At 39.2% G+C, this 20,872-nt stretch overlaps 1 protein-coding gene and 1 long non-coding RNA gene across 2 annotated transcripts in view; both read right to left on the reverse strand.

Annotated features, from left to right (window-relative positions):
* LOC137035020 (cytosolic phospholipase A2 gamma-like) overlaps window positions 1-20,872 on the reverse strand; it is a 30,219-nt gene that overhangs the window by 2,548 nt on the left and 6,799 nt on the right. Inside the window, exons 7-14 of the mRNA XM_067408265.1 lie at window positions 8,330-8,441; window positions 8,114-8,254; window positions 6,941-7,006; window positions 6,797-6,817; window positions 5,903-6,061; window positions 4,659-4,760; window positions 3,496-3,634; window positions 3,093-3,368 (exon numbers count right to left, since the gene is read on the reverse strand). Coding sequence (XP_067264366.1) covers window positions 3,093-3,368; window positions 3,496-3,634; window positions 4,659-4,760; window positions 5,903-6,061; window positions 6,797-6,817; window positions 6,941-7,006; window positions 8,114-8,254; window positions 8,330-8,441 — 1,016 coding nt within the window. The remainder of the gene's footprint in view (window positions 1-3,092; window positions 3,369-3,495; window positions 3,635-4,658; window positions 4,761-5,902; window positions 6,062-6,796; window positions 6,818-6,940; window positions 7,007-8,113; window positions 8,255-8,329; window positions 8,442-20,872) is intronic.
* Window positions 13,267-16,297, reverse strand: LOC137034806 (uncharacterized). The gene is made up of 5 exons (XR_010896984.1): window positions 15,739-16,297; window positions 14,979-15,111; window positions 14,715-14,820; window positions 14,290-14,402; window positions 13,267-13,701 (listed from the first exon to the last, which is right to left on the reverse strand). It is a non-coding gene; the product is annotated as an uncharacterized lncRNA (long non-coding RNA).

A 20,872-nucleotide genomic window follows, 5' to 3' on the forward strand; every position in this document is an offset into this window, starting at 1 on the left:
CAGAGGATAACATTTCTGTCGTAATAGTCTGTGGATAACTTAACGGTTTGCTGGAAGGACCGATAGTTTTCTACATAATTATTAAACCAGAACTAATCATATATGTGATTGATTATAATTCGTTGTAATTAATTCACCATATACGGTTAATTCCCCCTTGGGTCGGTATATGCATAATAATTATTCATAAAGCTTTATTATATTCATATTCCACCCATAAATTGATTAATAACTGTACAAACAGTTACAAGGCACTGGTACTCACATGTCCAGGAGGTGGATATTGTGATATCGATCTGAGGACTCGCCACCTCACAGTCACACACATATCGTGTTTCAAAATCACACGTTTATAACAAATCAATAGTGAACAGCAGATTGAATCGCGTGTCCCTCTATGCTACACTACAATGCGAGTGGGTTTACACGCTTTATGTGTTGTTTGCTGGGAGTGGAGCATGCACATCAGATGTCACGAAGAGAAGTATGTAGCTCCACTCCACCTGTTGGCTTTATTCTTGAGGGAATAAAAGTCTAACGCAAGGCTCGGATCTCGCACTTGCCGAGGCAGCGTGTGGATTGAGTTTTCATTAAAGAATATACAGCTCGGATCTCACTTTGCCGAGGCAGCATGTAGATTAAGTCTGCAAGAATGAATATACGGCTTGGGTCTCGCGTTTGCCGAAGCTGCGCATAGATCACATGTCCATATTTATATATATATGTATTTATATATTGAGGGATCTGAGTAGACAGGAGTTTCCCTTTCTCTCTTTCCCTAAAATACCTTGCGAATTATTACGAGCTATAATTCTTTTTTGTATTCTAAATATATTCAGCCTGTTCAAAATGTGTGTATATATATATATATATATATATATATATATATATATATATATATATATATATATATATATATATATATATATATATAAGAACTGGCTGCATTTAATTTGAGGATTAAATGAAATATTGAATACTTTAAATTCTGAGGAATTTAAAAGAAAATAAAGGAGACCATTCTGCTAACCCTGCCACCTTGTGTGCTTCAGGGCGCAGTGGTTTCCATTGTTCCTCCAAGAAAGAGGAGGATTGTAGAGCGGTCAGTTCAGATGTTCCCTGCTGGTTTGCCATTTCAGGGCACTGGTCTGGCCATTCATCCAAAGAAAGTGTCGCCACCCATGCTCCCCCCAGAGAGCTTGGGGACAGGTACAGGCAACACAGCTGAAGTGTTTGTGGGGTAACACAGATCTGTGGACTGTAATTATCACCAAGAAGGCTTCGAAGAGGTCCTGATCCCACTGGCGCGGGACATTGGAGGGCAGCCCCCTCCAAAGAGGGTTGGGTATTAAAATACTTGGTACCCATCCCTCTTTGGCGCCCTCAGGGGGCCGTTCTGCTAACCCTGCCACCCAGTGTGCTTCAGGGCGCAGCAGTCTCCACCGACCCTCCGAGGAGGGCTGGTCATCACTTGCTTCGGCTGTTCCTTGCCGGTTCGGCACTTCAGGGCACCGAGTGCTCAAAAAACACCAGAGGCCAGTCTCGAGAGACTGGTTCCCTTAGTAAATTTTCTGGCAGAATGGAAACTTATCCCAAATATTTCAAATTGGGTGCTGCTCACAATAGAAAAGGGTTACAAATTCGGGTCTCGCTTGCCCCATTTTAATGGGGTCCTTCCCACAGTGGTGGCCCCCAAAAGTCTCTGGTAATGGAATAGGAGGTTATGATGCTCTTGCAAAAATTAGCTATAGAAGGGGTTCTCCTCTCAGCAAGCTGTCAGGGTTTTACAACCAATGCTTCATTGTTCCAAAGAAGGATGGAGGGTTATCCCACAGATCAGGTCCGAGGACTGGTTTGTTGTAATAGACCTGAAAGATGCTTACTTTCATGTATCCATCCATCCTCAACACAGGAAGTTCCTCAGGTTTGCTTTCGGGGGCAAAGCTTACCTGTACAGGGTTCTTCCCTTCGGCCTTATCACCCCGCACATTTACGAAGTGCGTGGATGCAGCTCTGGCTCCACTGAGACTGCAGGGCATCCGCGTACTGAACTATATCGACGACTGGTTGATTATAGCTCAAACAGAACATCTGGCAGTTCAATATCGAGATGTTGTTCTGTCACACATGAAGAGGCTTGTGCTGAGGCTCAATGCCAAGAAAAGTGTGCTGGTTCCGGCTCAAATTACCAACTACTTAGGGGTAGTTTGGGACTCCACCACGATGCAGGCACATCTGTCTCCTGCTCGTGTGAGTTCCATTCTCAATGCCGTTAATGGGGTGAAACTAGGCCAGTCACTCACTGTCAAACAATTTCAAAGACTGTTGGGTCTCATGGCAGCTGTGTCCAATGTGATAACCTTTGGCCTTCTACACATGAGACCCTTACAGTAGTGGCTCAAAGTCACACGGCGATGCCTTCGTGCTCTGGTCAAGTGGAAAAAGCCTTGGTTCCTGTCCCAGGACCCGTGTTGGGGACTTCTCGTCGTCACGTAATGCTTACAACGGATGCTTCCCTCATGGGCTGGGGGGCAATCATGAGTGGTTGCTCAGCTCAGGGTCTCTGGGAGGACCATCAGAGTTCCTGGCACATAAATCGTCTGGAAATGATGGCGGTATTTCTTAAAATACTAAATTAAAAGTAAAGTAAAATACTTCCTCCCAGACCTGAGGGCATCAAAATGTGGGAGCAGATGCCCTGTTGAGGCAGGGGTCGAGGCCCGGGGAATGGAGACTCCACCCCGAGGTGGTGGAGCTCACTTTGGTCGAGCTGAAATCGACCTATTTGCTTCAGGGGAATCAACCCAGTGTCCACTGTGGTTCTCCCTATCTCATCCAGTACCATTGGGTCTGGATGCCATGGTACAGACGTGGCTGAGGCTGCGTCTGTATGCATTTCCCCGTTAGCTCTGCTCCCGGGAGTTCTGGAGAATGTACGCCAGGAAAGGGTCAGTCTAATATTGATAGCCCTGTACTGGCCAACCAAAATATGGTTCTCAGACCTAGTGTCATTTCTAGATGGCTCCCTGATGGAGCTTCCTCTCAGGCAGGACCTCCTGTCTCAAGTGGGTGGCATGATAATTCATCCACACCCAGAACTACGGAGACTGCGGGCCTGGCCTCTGAGGGGGCCAGCCACATAGATGCTGGTCTCCGAACTGAGGTTGTGGAGACCATACTTCACTCCAGAGCTCCCTCCACGAGGAAGTTGTATGCGTCCATTTTGGCCATGCTCCTCTGGGGGATAAAAAGACCCCCTTTTTATAAGCTTCCTCTGTGGTACTCTGAGGCTGAGGCCTTCAGCACATACAAGGACTCCGGCCTGGGTCTTGGTATTAGAAGGGTTAGGTGAGGCTCCCTTCGAAACACTAGAGGAAGTTTCAGAGAAATTCCTCACCCTTAAAGACCATATTTCTACTGGCTATTTAATCTCTTGAAAGAATCAGAGATCTTCAAGCACTTTTTCAGTTGCTCCTTTGTATTTGGAACTCGCACCTGGAATGGTCAAAGCGTTCCTGCACACTAGACCAGGCTATATCCCTAAGGTCCCCATCAAGGTCCCAGGTCCCATCGTACTTCAGGCCTTCTATCTTCCTCCATTTACAACTTCGGATCAGGAGAAACTCAATCTGCTCTGCCCAGTGAGGGCTTTAGATGCATATGTCCACAAAGCTGCCCTGTGGGGCAAAACAGATCAATTGTTTGTGTGTTACGGGTCTCCTAAGGAAGGAGGCCCAGCATCTAAGCGGAGAATGAGCAAGTAGGGGGTCAAGGCTATCTCACTTGCTTATGAGGCGGCCGGACAGCCATCTCCATTAGCTGTCCGTGTCCACTCTACTAGGGGTATGGCGGCCTCAAAGGCCTTAATGTCAGGAGTATCCATTAATGACATATGTGGATCAGCTGGATGGTCATCCCAGCACACATTTATTACGTTTTACAACCTGGATGTAGGTTCCACTCCGGGGTCCTCAGTTCTGTCTGCAAGATAACAGACAGGTACTTGGTTCTACGGCGTAGTTGGGACATCGTTCCCATAACATCATATGATGTAGCGTCGACAGTTCCCATGAAAGGGAACGTCTTGGGTTACTTGTGTAACCCTGGTTCCCTGAATAAGGGAACGAGACGCTACGTCATGTTGCCGTACCCCCAGCATACCTGTGAGCATCTTGCTTCAGCCATAATCCAGAAGCTAGCGTTCTTTGTTCTGGGTATGCTCTATAGTTTCCTGGTCCGTGACGTCACCCGCCTCTGACATCTCGTCACATTATTGTTTAGATACTAGAGTGCTTCACAACACAATCACGCAGAGGGTTCCCATAACGTCATATGACGTAGCATCTCGTTCCCTTATTCAGGGAACCAGGGTTACTCAAGTAACCTGAGACGTTTTCTATAATAGTGCTAAAGTGTTTTTTTTAATTCTCAATAACCAGGTTGAAACAGGTTCTGACCTGTTTTATTTATGTGTGACTGACAAATATGCATCACATTACGTTTTTAGTTTATGTTAAAACAATGGATGGAAATTTTAGCAACACTTAGGTACACTAAGGTGTAAATCAGCATCCCCACAACTCTTGAAAAGTGGTGTGGAGAATGGATGGATGGATATTAGAAACAGTTCAACCTACCAAATGGCCAAAAAATCTGACCACTCAAACTGTTGAATACATCCGTGGCGTAACTCTTCAAATCCAGTTTATATGCTTCAGCAACTCTCAGTGTTCCACTACGACTTTGGCCTCCAGAGAGGACTGTAAAAAGACGGGACATGTACATTAGTGAGTTCTTTCTATTCTAGTATGTGTATCTTTTTTGTTTGTTTATTTGTTTAATGGTTTGATTTTCATAATTGTTTTGAAATTTTGCCAAAAAGCAAAAATAGACTGTAATAATTTTTTTTAAAGTAACATTTAGTCATTAACAGATGCTTTTATCCAAAGCGACACTTACAAATTACACATTTAAAATGCAGATATGATAAGAAACATGGCCTTTTGTATTTTATACAGTTTTTATTTTTAATTTATTTATTTATTTTTTTTAAAGTTTCCTTCTCAAATCTAAAGGCCTGTTCACATCAAGGATGATAACTATTTTAGCGTTCACATCGTCCAGACCAACGCACAATATCATTCCGTTTATTAAGGTGTTAGTTTACCCAAAAACTATAATTCTTGTTCTAAACCTGTATGAATTTATTTATTTTGCTGAATGCAAAAGAAGATAATTTGAAGAATGTTGGTAACCAAACTGTTGACGGACCTCACTGACTTCCAAAGTATTTTTTTTCCTACTATTTAAGTCAATGTCCATCAACTGTTTAGTTACACATAATCACATAATAACACATAAATACACATTATCTTTCAAACATCTTCTTTTATGTACAAAAGAAAGAAACTAATTGAGGGTGAGTAAATTATGACAGAATTGTCATTTCTGGCTGAACTATCTCTTTAAATTAACCCATGTGAGTCCCAACCTCAATTTTATGAAGTGACGTGAGTGCTTTGTTTGTGCAAAAAACAAAATGTAGCACTTTATTTACAAAATACTAATCTTTATATTAATATTTTTAGGTGAACTAACCCTTTAAGCGCAAGCTGCAGTTTTGTCATCTGTCGCTTTAAATGCTTAAGCTCTTTAAGCAGGATGGATTCTGATTGGCTGTCAATGTTTCTATTGTTCATCAGCTGGAAAAAATCTTTCTGAAAGTGATTCCAATGATATTGTTTCTCTGCGCCGTTACAGTTGTGGTGTGGACTCTGCTATTCTTTTATATTTAGAGCAATATATCTAGTTATCATCCTCAGTGCAAATGGGCCCTAAAACGTTCATTAAGACGTGAACACAAGGCTGTGATGGACATACAGACCAATCAGTGGCTTGTTACCGTTCAGTGTCCTGATGGATTCATCAAAAGCAGAAGGATCTTTGCCAGTCAAAACAGAAAGATTCATGTCCACGAGGTTCATGAGCATCTGGTAACACTCCTCATCTGAAGCTGGAGTGGTTGGATCTTCTTGTCTGTACTCTGATATGTGCAGTACCTCTTCTCCCCTCCTGAGTTCGAATCCCGCCACAAAGATTTCTTCCGTCCCTGCTCTGCTCTCCAATGCTTCCAGTCTCCTCTCATGCTGTTCTATAAAATTTCAATTTTCAGCATCATTACTCCAGTCTTCAGTGTCTCATGATCCTTTAGAAATCATTCCAATATGATGATTTGTTGCTGAAGAAACATTTCTTATTAATATTATTATTATTATTATTATTATTGTTATCATATATAGATATTTTTTTGAAAACTGTAATGCACTACTATTCAAAAGTTTGGGGTGAGATAAAATGGATACTTTTATTCAACAAATGTGACAGTATAAACATTTATAAAGATTTCCATTTCAAATAAATGCCATTTTTTTTTTATTCATCAAAAATCCTGAAAAAAGTATCATGATTTCCATTAAAATATATATAAAAGAAACTATTTTCAACATTGATAATAATCCAATTTTTTTTCTTGAGCAGCAAATCAGCATATTAGAATGATTTCTAAAGGATCATGTGACACTGAAGACTGGAGTAATGATGCTGAAAATTCAGCTTTGATCACAGGAATAAATTACATTTTACTTAATATTATATGTTATTTTAAATTGTAAAAATATTTTAAATATTACAGTTTTTACTGTATTTTGATCAAATAAATGAAGCCTCATGAGCAGAAGAGACTTCTTTCAAAAACATCAAATCAGGGCTGTTAATAGTTGAAATTTATAAATAAAACCTAATAAATGCTTTACCCTTCCTCGATTCCTGAAATATTGTTTCCTTTGATTGAAATAAATCTGAAAAACAAAACAAACAAATAAAATCAAATGGATGGTAATGAAATAACTGTTAAATTTAAGCTGAATTCAGTCCTCAGAACCTTTTATCTTTTGACAGAGCTGTTTCTTAATCTCCACTTCATCAGCTAAAGCGCTTCCGCATAGAGCTGCAGAAAAACAGAGAATATCAGCAAACATGAAGTTTACAATAAAACAGTGGACAACCTAACACATAACATAGTACATATTTTTATGCCATAAGCTAATAATACAGACTTGAGATTTAGGTCAATAACGTAAGTGTCAGGGTTCTGTCTGTCTAGTTTATTTCTTGTTTTGTGACAGAGTTCTGACACTCCCGTTCTTGTCGTGTTTTTGTGTGAGCGTATGGTCTTGAGTGTTCTCGGGGCTCTGCGCTTTTTTGTCTGCGTGCCTTGTTTCATGTTGGGAGCGTGCCGTTCGGATCCCAGCACTCGTGTCTACTTTGGTTTCGGTTTCGTGTCGGGATTCGGACACTCGCGCTCCCAGTCCTGTCTTTATTGTGAGCGCACGGTTTGTGTGTACTTTCACTTGCCGTGCGCTCTTGTCTCATGTTTTGTGTAGCACGCGGTGATTTCCACCTGCCGCGTGCTTTCATGTTGTGTTTTTGTCTTGTGTTGTGTAGCACGCAGTCTGTGTTTCACGGGCTGCATACTCTCATGTTGTCTTGTTTTGTGTGAACACATGGCTTATGAGTTTTCATAGTCACGTGTTCATGTCTCGTCTTGTGTAAGCACATGGCTTGTGATTTGTCTTCATTGGCCATGTGCTTGTGTCTTTGTTTTGTTTGGTGTGAGCACATGGCTTGTCATGTGTTTCTTTGTGCCATGTGCTCATGTCTATTGTCTTGACCCCGCCCACCTTGTTACCTCATTATTGGTTGATTTGCCCCACCTGTCCTCCCTCATTACCTGCCTTATTTGCTCTCCTATTTATTCTCCTTGTGTTTGCAGTCCTGTGCTGGTTCGTTGTCATATTATTCATTTTGTGTCAAGTCCAAGTCCGAGTCCGAGTCCGAGTCGAGTCGAGTCGAGTCAAGTTAAGTTATAGTCTGTTTTCCCCCTCGGGGTTGTTTTTGTTGTGTTTTTGTTTTTATTTTTATTATTAATAAAGCCCTTCCTTTCCCTGCATCGAGTCCTCGCTCCTTCCCTTTCACCAACCTGACCGTAAGTGTACAATGTATAACATAAGATATTACAAATAATATTAAACTCTCCTGTAACAGAGTTTGTTACCTTGCAGGTACAGCATGTCAAATTCATCCTGCTGATTTTTCTTGGAGCCTTTGTGAAACTTGCTGCCAAAGTTGGAGGCGTCCACAAACGCTCCAGTGAGAGAATAACCTGCTTCATGAGGAGTGATCTCAAACCAGGGGTCTGCAGACAGAAACACGTCTATATAACAGCTGAAACAAGCACATTATCTCTCTCTCTCTTCAGACAAACACAGACCTCCGATATTGTGGTGTTTGCACGTCTTGTCGATCACGGTGTAGATGGGAAACGGGACTTTACCATCTTTACTGTGCTGGCTCCACTGCTCTGTGAGTGTGTGTTCATCGATCTATAGAGAACACAGTATTCCAACCCAGTCTCATATGAAAACGTATCCTGACTACGTTGGTCCAAAGTGCAAAATGTAGAGGGGTTACAATAATGGCCCTTAAATTGTATGACTGTTACATTTTTTTTTTGCCTATTGTTTTGCGTCCAAGTCACGTGACTTTAGAGAGCCCGGCCGTGAGAACAAAAAACATGGCGGACATTTCTCTACTTTTTAGTGAAAAAACAATATTTGGAGTTAGTTTCTGCATAAAAAATAAGTTTTGATTACATTTTTAGCGAGAAATATATATTCTATTTTCATAATATTCACTCAGTGAATGTACATAATCACTCGCTTGCGCGTTGTTGCAAAGATTTTTCTGATCTCGCCAGAATAATGTGAAACTGCTACGTTTTGGTTGCTATGAACAATATTTTATTTTCTGCATCAAAATAAGGTTTGATTACATTTTAAGCAAAAAATATATATTATTTATTTTCATAATATTCACTCAGTGAATGTACATAATCACTCGCTTGCGCGTTGTTGCAAAGATTTATCTGATCTCGCCAGAATAATGTGAAACTGCTACGTTTTGGTTGCTATGAACAATATTTTGAGTTAGTTTCTGCATAAAAATAAGGTTTGATTACATTTTTAGCGAGAAATATATATTCTATTTTCATAATATTCACTCAGTGAATGTCAACCCGTTCTCACTCCTGACCGTTCTCACGCTGAAGAAGTCTCCTTCAGAACACATCGCGATATTTGGCATCAGTTCGCGTGTGCTGGATGTTGGTAAGTAGTCGTAAATACGCTGTTCTAATGTTTGATATAATGTCTTTTCTGTTTGCAGATATTAATCAGATTAACGTTAGCTCCCTCATGTTCAGTCACTGCATTATATCTGTCACCTCCGCTGAGGTTTTGCTTTTCATTGCTTTCTATATTAAATACTAAACTAGGGTGATTAAACACTGTCACGTGACGTGCAATATATTGCACAATATAACATATTCATATCAGTTTCAAAGTAGTACAAGTGTAGTTTCAAAATGGTATTTGTTGTAGAAGCACGGTAAAAAACAACACTTACCATGCTTTTTACCACAGTATTGGTCGTTTTAATGTGATTTTTGTTGTAAATACAGAGTGACCACAACACTTATCATGCTTTTAATGCCTAATAATGTTAAATCCAAAAACTGTAAGGTCAATAAGAACTTCTTTCCTATATATATTTATATATAAACCTATATATTATAAATAATGATATTTTCTTTTCTCTTGTTTTAGCTGAAAAGACAAAAAGGGCCTTTCGGAAATGGATGAAGGAGACAGAAAGCTGCAAAGGCAAATAATTGCAATGGTATGTGTGTGTTGCTTTTAACCCTTTATCAAACATTTTATCAAGCATTTGTTAAATAGTCTCACAGTAAATTAAAATTAAAGTCAAATCCTGTACATATTTATCACCTTATTTGTAAATCAGTTGTGCCCCTTCTTGGACAGTTGGACGTCCCACACATAAAAGTTTATATTAATTCCATTGAATTCTTTAAAATGATTACAGATTGGGCCCAAAATGTTCCAATGATACATGATGTCTCTCTGCACCTCATAACTACCTCTGTTTGCAAGAGTGGAAATTATCATTTGACTTGTCACATGACATCAGATATTCGATTATTTTGTCATAATCAAAATAATTGAATATCTGATGTCTATTCAATATCTAATCAGTTACACTGCTGATAATGTCCTGCTTGCATGTGAAACATGTTATTTTTTTATTTTTATTTTTTATTTTTTAAAATATGAATATAGCTTGCTATACTTTTAATCATGGAAATGCCCACACATCAGTGAACTTATTACATAAATGCATTTAACATTTAATTGTGCAACACTCTTTACAGAAGGAAATCCTACGGTTATGTATGAACTCACAAGTGCAAGATCATCATCAAGTGCTGTGCTAGGCACATTGGGTAACAAGTGTCCTCCAACGTATCCAATCTGTGACCACATTCTCCACATCTTCCCATGGGACACCAACATTCTTCAGGCCTTCGTTTCCATGTCTTCCCCTGCATTCTCCTGGTGGTGTCCACTTCATATCTGTCTTTGGGTGTTGTTGTTTGGTCATGCTTAGGGTGTGTCCAGGGAGGTGCACCCTTCACTCTGTCACAGTTTTTAAAAGTCTTCACGTGGACTCCTCCTTATGATCTCCTTGAAACGTGCAGAACCAATATTGAAAATAGTAATTTATCTTTTTCCATATTCTTGCCTTTACCAAAGAAGCACCAGTGCTCATCCGGAGTTTTGGTAAAAGTTCTAGTAATGCTGCGACTATAGTCAAATATGTATTTCTGCATGTGTGTATAGCAGGTGTTTGTCCGAACAATTGAAGTTAGTGAGAGTGTTCAGGAAAACCCTCTGAGAACAATCAATATTTATTTAATTCTGTTTGGTGCTGATATAGAGTATTACAGAAATGACACATTGACATTCTGGACATTATTCTGTGAGTTTGTTACCTCTTCATTTAGATGGACTTGAAAATGTCTTGCATTTTGTTTCATTAAACCTTTTTTTACAGTGTCACTATAGTAAATGTCCACCTTAACTACATCTATGGTATCATTATATCAGTACCTGGATAATGTAAATGTAACATACCCATGAATGTATTTTATAGAAGCATTTTATTGCTGAAAATATTTAACATTTATAAAATGCATTAACTATTTGAATTTGCCTTTCATTTAGTTACAGTAAAAGTGAACAATAAACACAATATTATATTGTATTAAAGTTGAGAATGTAAAATGTTATTTTTTCCCCCTATTCTTTAAAGAAACATATTTTCACATGGAATTTTATCTCATCTCTTGGTTTGTAAAAATAATACTTCATCATATCGATTTGTGTAGTTATATTTCACTATAATAGATTGCGTCTGTAACTGGATATATTTTTTTCTCACAATTAACTGATTTTTATACTGTTGTGCAGTAGTTTGGGGCCTACATTTGTCTTTGACACTACATATTGGAATATGATTACAAAATCGAGTACATTCATTATGCTTTTATTTATATTTATTTTAATTCCAAGAGTTCAAATGGTGAAGAATGGTATAAATAAGTGATTAAATGTATACCTTTAATATACTACATATCTACTGTAAATGTTAGAAGCACTTTAGTAGATGCAATTATATCTCTTTCAAATATATTTATGCATCAGTTTAAAACACAAAGGAGTCTTTCGTTGTAAAATGTGATTTTTATCATATTTAATTAGATTAATTATATATTTAAGGAATCTTTCTCGTCAGCCGGAACCGAAGGAGATCTGTCGTCATTTACCATAAATGGACAAGTAAGCGTGACGCATCTGTTCAGCTGTGTTGTGATTGGCTGTGACTCTATCGCAGAACTCGCTGTGATTGGACTACCTTTCAACCCATATAAAACGGCGCTTTATCTTACAAAGTTTGTTTTAGTGTGAATATTACGTTACTCATACATTAAGTGAACTATAAAGTGTTTCCATGTTGTGAGAAATTACTCCTTTACCGAGATCCCAACCCTAACCCTAGCTTCTCAATGAACTACAGCGCCATGTTTCCCGTTCATTGATAGAATGACAGAGACATATGGGTAATGTAGTTTAAAACGTTTAGTAAAGAAATGATAAATGTTAAAATAATAAGATCTTTAATGGACAACTCGATATTTAAATATGTTTATTGTGCAAACATTTATTACATATATGAGGGACAGGCTGAAATGTAATATTTTACTGTAATCACTATTAAAAAACCTTTATGCCAGCTTTCCATGTATGTCTGAAAACTGTGCCCAACATTATTTAGTAATCATAGCATAAGCAGTTGTCCTGTTGATTTTCTCTTTGATACGCTAACCGGACTTTGAGTTACAGCCATTTGAAATGTGCATTTTTTTGCTCTTCCAGGGGCCGGTACTGGCCCCTTGGGGGTGGAAGGGCATTAAAATCTACACAGGTGTGTACTCCTCATCATGGATAACAAACTTTGTTGAATCACATTTAAATATTGGAGTATTTTATCATTTCCTCATTTTCCATTCTAACATCATGCTTGTATAGGTTTTTGATGGGTATTGTGAGACCATCTGATGAAATATGGAAATATTATAACAAAATGTTGTAATACAATAATAATAATAATAATAATAATAATAATAATAATTTATTAATTGAATAGTAGTTGATTATTTCTTTGCTTTTTTTTTTGTATGAACACCAATAAATATAATGGATGAACCCACAACTTGCCATTATCCAGCTGCCAGTGTTGGCAGTAAACTAAAAACTATTTATATTTACACTTCACTATTACTGTTACACAAGGATAATGCACTATTCAGTAAAATAAGAAACTGTGCCAAAATGTCATTATCACCCCCTCTTCTTGCTCCTCACATGCCTGACATCAGTAATGTCCAGCTGTCATTTTGAATGCAGTAGTAGATGTACCAGAATGATCAACATCGATCTTCTTCAACTCTGCTTGAAGTGTTTGTATCAGTATAACCCACTGCAGCCTCTCTTTATTCACATTCCTTCCCTTTATTTATCTGGAAACTGCCATCCTTGTCACAACATGAAAGTATATGCAACTTTTGGTGCATTGTTGTCCCAAATATCATGAATTAGATCGAAAATATTTATGTAATATATATTTATGTATTAATAAGTAAAACAATCATGGAAATTATATGTCATTTTTTTAAATTATGAAATAAACTCAGCTTAGTTAAATTGTATTTACTCTACCAAACACCACGTTCATCATAATTTATTACACAACACTTTATTGGAGGATACAGCATAAGGTTGAAATTTGCATAAAGACAAATGAGATTCAAGATAAATAAAAACGTGTCTTCAAAAATACGTTAACGTCATAATAATCCATTCACAGACTTTACTCCTATTGCACAAATGAGCGCCACAGAATCCCATCCAGTCAACTATGATCCAGAAAACAGATTTGATATTGAGTTTAAAATAAAGATTCATTATCACAGCTGAACTGGGTTCTTGCTCTTCCCTGTACATGTCTCTATCATGTTCATGTTCTTCTTCTTCTAAACAGTTTGTTCAGTTGTACTCTACAGTACAACTAATGACCAGAAGATGTGATCACTGATGTGCTGTAGCTTTTTCTCAACCAGAGGAAGAAGTCTTAACATCCCATTGTCAGGCGTTCTTCAGTCCTGGTCTAAAAGTAAAACAAAAAAACACAGACAATTCAAGTTAAGTAGTTTAATGGACAGCCAGGTCAGCTTATGTTCTGCATGATTTAAACAGTGGTGGGCTACTCTGGCCCTCAGCGTCCACGGTCCTGTAGATTTAGCCTCAACCTCAAACCCAACTGCCTATAACTGTCTATAAGTACACCTGAAGACTTTGGTTAAAATTTTCAGGTGTGCTCAATTATGGTTGGAGGTAAACTCTCCACCTCAAAAAGGAGACAGCAAAAGGGCTAGAGTTGCCTGTTCCTGATTTAACTTTACAAAACAGCAGTACATAATATATATATTATAATAAAAATGCAGCACAGACTGTAAGCTAAGTACTGAACAAAAACTGTTTTACCCATATTAACAGCAACCTGTTTTAAAAGATCTTTTAGAAAGGCATGCTCTCTTTTGAGCCTTGATTTCTTTCAGGACAACATACTCTTCTGTTTCTTGTTTCAAGAGCATAATTTGGTCAAAAACCAAGTGATAACCTGTACAATGTAAAATTGTTAAAATACTGCAATAAAAACTTTAAGGCAAGAATTAAGAATAGGCACAGGACTTACCGTACTCATGAAGAAGCCATGGCCATGCATAGTTTCTGCCTCTTGTGTTCCTCCGTAGCTGCACATCAGTCGTTTTTCCTCTAGGATCTTCTGTTAGTGACTTCACTTGCTATCTGTTTTAAAACACAAATACAATGTTTTAGGTCTGTGCAGTATAAGGCCTTATTTCAAGCCAAAAAAAGTATTACACATAATTTAAAGAACATTTACTATTTAATTCCTATTATACTATATTATATTATATTAACTCATTATCTTCCAAAGCTTCCCTGTCTGCTTTTATCTAAAAAAACAAACAAACAAACAGACAAAAAAAAACAGAAGGAACAGTTTTTAAGAACTTTTTAAGAACTTAATAGTCCTTTGAGAGAACAACATTAAATTCTGTACTACATATTACAGCATTGCCTCAACACAAGACATACCAATGGACTTCTGTCTTCTTTGGGCATGAGATGGTCATGTTCCTTCCTCACCCTAAACAAAGGACTTCGATGAGCTTGCTTTGATATAAGGACTGGTCTTCCTTCTCTGCACAGAAAAACAAGAAAGTCTCTACTTACTCTGTGTGCAATTACTCTTGTTCTTAAAACATACAAATTGAGACAGTTATAAATAAGTTAATTTACCATACCATCCAGGAGAGCATTTGATGAGTAAATACTGATTTAAATATCTAGAAACTTTACCTGGAAAGGGCTGATCACGGCAGGTTTGCAGCGACTCACTAGTAGCTCTTGTGAGGGTCGGCTCTTAAAAGAGCTGTTGAGTTTGATGTTGTAGAGATCCTAAAAAGAAGGACTAAGTAATCTGCAAGTAATCCTGCAAGACAGAAAGGAAGGTAAATTTATTACATCACATTCAAGTTGTCAATTTACACATAACTGTAGGATTTCCTTCTGTAAAGAGTGTTGCATAATTAAATGTTAAATGCATTTATGTAATAAGTTCACTGATATGTGGGCATTTCCATGATTAAACATATGTCTTTAATAGCAAGCTATATTTATATTTAAAAGAATAAATAAATAAATAACATGTTTCACATGCAAGCAGGACATTATCAGCAGTGTAACTGATTAGATATTGAATAGACATCAGATATTCAATTATTTTGATTATGACAAAATAATCGAATATCTGATGTCATGTGACAAGTCAAATGATAATTTCCACTCTTGCAAACAGAGGTAGTTATGAGGTGCAGAGAGACATCATGTATCATTGGAACATTTTGGGCCCAATCTGTAATCATTTTAAAGAATTCAATGGAATTAATATAAACTTTTATGTGTGGGACGTCCAACTGTCCAAGAAGGGGCACAACTGATTTACAAATAAGGTGATAAATATGTACAGGATTTGACTTTAATTTTAATTTACTGTGAGACTATTTAACAAATGCTTGATAAAATGTTTGATAAAGGGTTAAAAGCAACACACACATACCATTGCAATTATTTGCCTTTGCAGCTTTCTGTCTCCTTCATCCATTTCCGAAAGGCCCTTTTTGTCTTTTCAGCTAAAACAAGAGAAAAGAAAATATCATTATTTATAATATATAGGTTTATATATAAATATATATAGGAAAGAAGTTCTTATTGACCTTACAGTTTTTGGATTTAACATTATTAGGCATTAAAAGCATGATAAGTGTTGTGGTCACTCTGTATTTACAACAAAAATCACATTAAAACGACCAATACTGTGGTAAAAAGCATGGTAAGTGTTGTTTTTTACCGTGCTTCTACAACAAATACCATTTTGAAACTACACTTGTACTACTTTGAAACTGATATGAATATGTTATATATATTGTGCAATATATTGCACGTCACGTGACAGTGTTTAATCACCCTAGTTTAGTATTTAATATAGAAAGCAATGAAAAGCAAAACCTCAGCGGAGGTGACAGATATAATGCAGTGACTGAACATGAGGGAGCTAACGTTAATCTGATTAATATCTGCAAACAGAAAAGACATTATATCAAACATTAGAACAGCGTATTTACGACTACTTACCAACATCCAGCACACGCGAACTGATGCCAAATATCGCGATGTGTTCTGAAGGAGACTTCTTCAGCGTGAGAACGGTCAGGAGTGAGAACGGGTTGACATTCACTGAGTGAATATTATGAAAATAGAATATATATTTCTCGCTAAAAATGTAATCAAACCTTATTTTTATGCAGAAACTAACTCAAAATATTGTTCATAGCAACCAAAACGTAGCAGTTTCACATTATTCTGGCGAGATCAGATAAATCTTTGCAACAACGCGCAAGCGAGTGATTATGTACATTCACTGAGTGAATATTATGAAAATAAAATATATATATTTTGCTTAAAATGTAATCAAACCTTATTTTGATGCAGAAAATAAAATATTGTTCATAGCAACCAAAACGTAGCAGTTTCACATTATTCTGGCGAGATCAGATAAATCTTTGCAACAACGCGCAAGCGAGTGATTATGTACATTCACTGAGTGAATATTATGAAAATAAATAATATATATTTTTTGCTTAAAATGTAATCAAACCTTATTTTGATGCAGAAACTAACTCAAAATATTGTTCATAGCAACCAAAACGTAGCAGTTTCACATTATTCTGGCGAGATCAGATAAATCTTTGCAACAACGCGCAAGCGAGTGATTATGTACATTCACTGAGTGAATATTATGAAAATAAAATATATATATTTTGCTTAAAATGTAATCAAACCTTATTTTGATGCAGAAAATAAAATATTGTTCATAGCAACCAAAACGTAGCAGTTTCACATTATTCTGGCGAGATCAGAAAAATCTTTGCAACAACACGCAAGCGAGTGATTATGTACATTCACTGAGTGAATATTATGAAAATAGAATATATATTTCTCGCTAAAAATGTAATCAAAACTTATTTTTATGCAGAAACTAACTCCAAATATTGTTTTTTCACTAAAAAGTAGAGAAACGTCCGCCATGTTTTTTGTTCTCACGGCCGGGCTCTCTAAAGTCACGTGACTTGGACGCAAAACAATAGGCAAAAAAAAATGTAACAGTCATACAATTTAAGGGCCATTATTGTAACCCCTCTACGTTTTGCACTTTGGACCAACGTAGTCAGGATACATTTTCATATGAGACTGGGTTGAGTATTCACAGCTTCATGTTATTGTAGAGACTGGAGACAAACACATTCAATTTCTTCAATCACCAACAAGTTTAACTTAAAACTTGTGCAACAGTCCTTTTGACTCAAAGCCTCAAGTATCTTTACATTTATGCAGTGAGAGACTTTATAAAGAGAATTTTACTGAGAAAATTAGTAAATTTCATCATTTCATTCATGCTTGAAATAAAGAAATATGACTGCTGAAGTACAAATGTCATTTTGGAGATTTTACTTTTCATGTCAGTTTTATCTCCATGATTTTGGTTCAAACGAGTGAATATGCTTTACACTGTCTGTATTTTCCGATATAGTCGATATAAGCCAGATTTTATGAACAAATGACTCTTATGAACCGGTTCTTTTTAGTGAGTCAAAACACAGCGCAATCTGTGTAGCCCGATTCAGTGGACCACTTCTGAATCACTGAGTAAACTGCAAGTTATCAATAACTTGTAAAAATACTACTTTTCCCTGAGTAGGTTTAAGAAATATTTATTTCTGTTTTTTTTTCTTCTTCACACAACCCCTGAAAAACTAAGGGGTGCATGTTATTTCAACAAATTCAGTGGGGAAATCGCTAAGATATCTGTGATTAAACTATTATTTTCCACAGCGTTTCTCCACATCTATTTTGACCTTTGTATAATACCGTAAGCATTTTCTTGTCAAGATTTCGATCATGGCGTTAGTTAAGAATCTATTCAAAATTTTTATTTCTTAAACTCGATCTTACTTCCGGTGATAACGACAGGATGGGCTTTAAAACCAAAGTCCCTCAAAAGACAAGTCATTTCACTCGGTGGCCATCTTTGAAATGCCTCTCGGGCATCCAAGTGCAGCTCCTATCTCTTTGAATGGGGAAACATCAAATTCTCCAAAGCTGTTTGCCAAGCTTTTGATTAAATTTCATATTTGAAATCACCAATGAAATCTGACAACAACTGTCTCATAAATTTTGTTGCCATTCAGTTGGTCACGTTCGACGTACGTCGGACAGACCGACGAATAGGAATCTCGCTAGAGAGGCCAATCTACTTTGAGTGTAACTAAAACGAGCCAATGCACATTGGCATGCAATCATATGCTTCGCAGCGCGGGTATATAATGAGCAGCAGGTGGGTTGCATCTTCAGCTTTTTCGATTCGGAGCCGAACGCTGTTTGTTCCTGTTCTCTGCAAGCGAGTGTCTGCTAGAAGACGAGTCAAGCTTTTTGGTTGAACTTCTCTTTTTTTCCGAGTGCTGGCGAACAGCACAGCGGCGGGGTCAAAGTCCTCTCTTTTTCTGTTTTTTGTTTCGTTTGCCGTTATTGAGCAAATAGCTGTTTTGACAGCATCAGAAGGCTGTTCTCACGGCTGGTACGGTGTGCTTTTGAGCGCTGAAAAGCCGTTTTTACGGCTGGTAAGAGTGAGCGCCTTCAAAGAGAGAGAGAGAGCACATGACAGGCTGCACACAATCCCTGTCTGTGTTGCGGTGGCCGTTCCCCTGCGTGCTTCAGCACTTCTAAAAGAGTAAAGTCCCTGAAAGAGCTTACACAAGTAGATTCGCGTCTTTTTAAAGATGACATCCTACTTGTGTTTCTGGATGTGGTCGTTCCTGTCCTCACTGACGGCCACGATTACTGTTTCACATGTCTGGACGCGTGCTGAAACGATGTTCGTGGGTGTTTCATGTTTTCATATGGGAACATGATCACATCAACACGCCGGTCATGACTCTTCTTTCTCCGGGAAGCTTGAGTCCCCTCTGTTGTTGGCCAGCTGCCGGGCTGCAGCGCGGGTTGTCACGGCAACCCAGTGCTCGCTCGGCGCTCTAGATGCGAGGTTGTTGCACTTGTTGTCTAACCGTGATCAAAGTCACGCCGCAGGCCCTCAGCCAGACGATGTCCACCTCAGTGGTCCAGAAGTGTCCCCTGGCTTACCTTGTGAGGTGCGAGAAGTTGTCAAGCTAAATGCTTTCTCAATGCTCCCATCTTACGAGGTGGCCTTTTCGGTGACACTGTTGAGGACTGAGCCCAGCGGTTCTCCTCAGTTAGTAGCGGATCGGGGAGCTTCCCATGACAAACCATTGAATTCCTCTTGGGCCGCCCCTCAGTCTGCTCGTCGCCAAGGGTGTCGTCCCCTGCAAGAAACTTTGGCCCAGCATGCTCTGGGCAGTTCCTCCATTTCCAGGTCTGAAGAGGGTTTGGAGAGCAGTGGGAGGAGAAAAACCTCACCACTCTCATCCCTCTCTTCTGTCGCCAGCGGACAGCAGCGAGCAGCGGGCAGCCAAAGCCTCGACTGCTCCCTCTGTCCATCCATGGAACCAGGTAAGTGTTGCCTAGCACACTGTGACGCCGCTTCGGGCCGCCTCACAAAGAGAGCCCCTGAGCCGCGTCGCTGTGTTCCACCTCGCTGCCCCGCTGCGGGTACGCCGGTGGTCCTTTTGGTCCTGCTTGTACGGTCTCTGTGAGCCTGGTTAGCGCTCCCCAGTCCGTCTTGCTGGCTCAGACCATCAGGCTCAGCTATGCGATTCAGTTCGCCCGGCGTCCCCCCAAGTTCAGGGGCGTCCTATTCCCTACAGTGAAAGATGTTGTTGCCCCTGTCTTGCGTGCGGAGAGCGCAGTCCTACTGGCGAAGGACGCGATCGAGCCGGCCCCTCCAGCCGATATGAGGTCAGGGTTCTACAGTCCCTACTTCATTGTACCCAAAGCAGTGGGTTACGACCGATCTTGGACCTGCAAGTTTTGAATCGGAGCCTGTACAAGCTACCGTTCAAAATGCTTACGCAGAAGCGCATTTTTGAGTGCATCCGTCCCCGAGATTGGTTTGCAGCGATCAAACTGAAGGACGCGTACTTCCATGTCTCGATTCTTCCGTGACACATGCTCGACCTTCGAACGCAAAGCGCAGGAATGGCCTATCAGTACAGAGTCCTACCTTTCGGGCTGGCCCTGTCTCCCCATGTCTTTACGAAAATCGTAGAGTGAGCCCTTGTTCCCATGAGAGAACAGGGTGTTCGCATTCTCAACTACCTCGACGACTGGCTCATTCAAGCACAGTCCCGGGGTCAGTTGTGCGAACACAGGGATTTGGTGCTCAGACACCTCAGCCAGTTGGGTCTTCAGGTCAACTGGGAAAAGAGCAAACTCTTCCCTGTGCAGAGGATCTCTTTTCTCGGTATGGAGTTGGATTCGGTCGAACAGATAGCACGCCTCACAGAGGAATGTGCTCAGTCGGTGTTGAACTGCCTGAATACGTTCAATGGCAGGACAGCGGTCCCACTGAAATTCTTTCAGAGGCTCCTGGGGCATATAGCGGCCGCGGCGGCAATAACCCCACTCGGTCTGCTTCATATGAGACCGCTTCAACACTGGCTTCACGGCCGAGTCCAGAGATGGGCGTGGTCGGACCCTCTCTGGGCAGGAGTGCCCCTAGA

Source organism: Chanodichthys erythropterus, chromosome 13 (genome assembly GCF_024489055.1).
Source record: "Chanodichthys erythropterus isolate Z2021 chromosome 13, ASM2448905v1, whole genome shotgun sequence".
In the NCBI taxonomy this organism is placed as follows: domain Eukaryota; kingdom Metazoa; phylum Chordata; class Actinopteri; order Cypriniformes; family Xenocyprididae; genus Chanodichthys; species Chanodichthys erythropterus.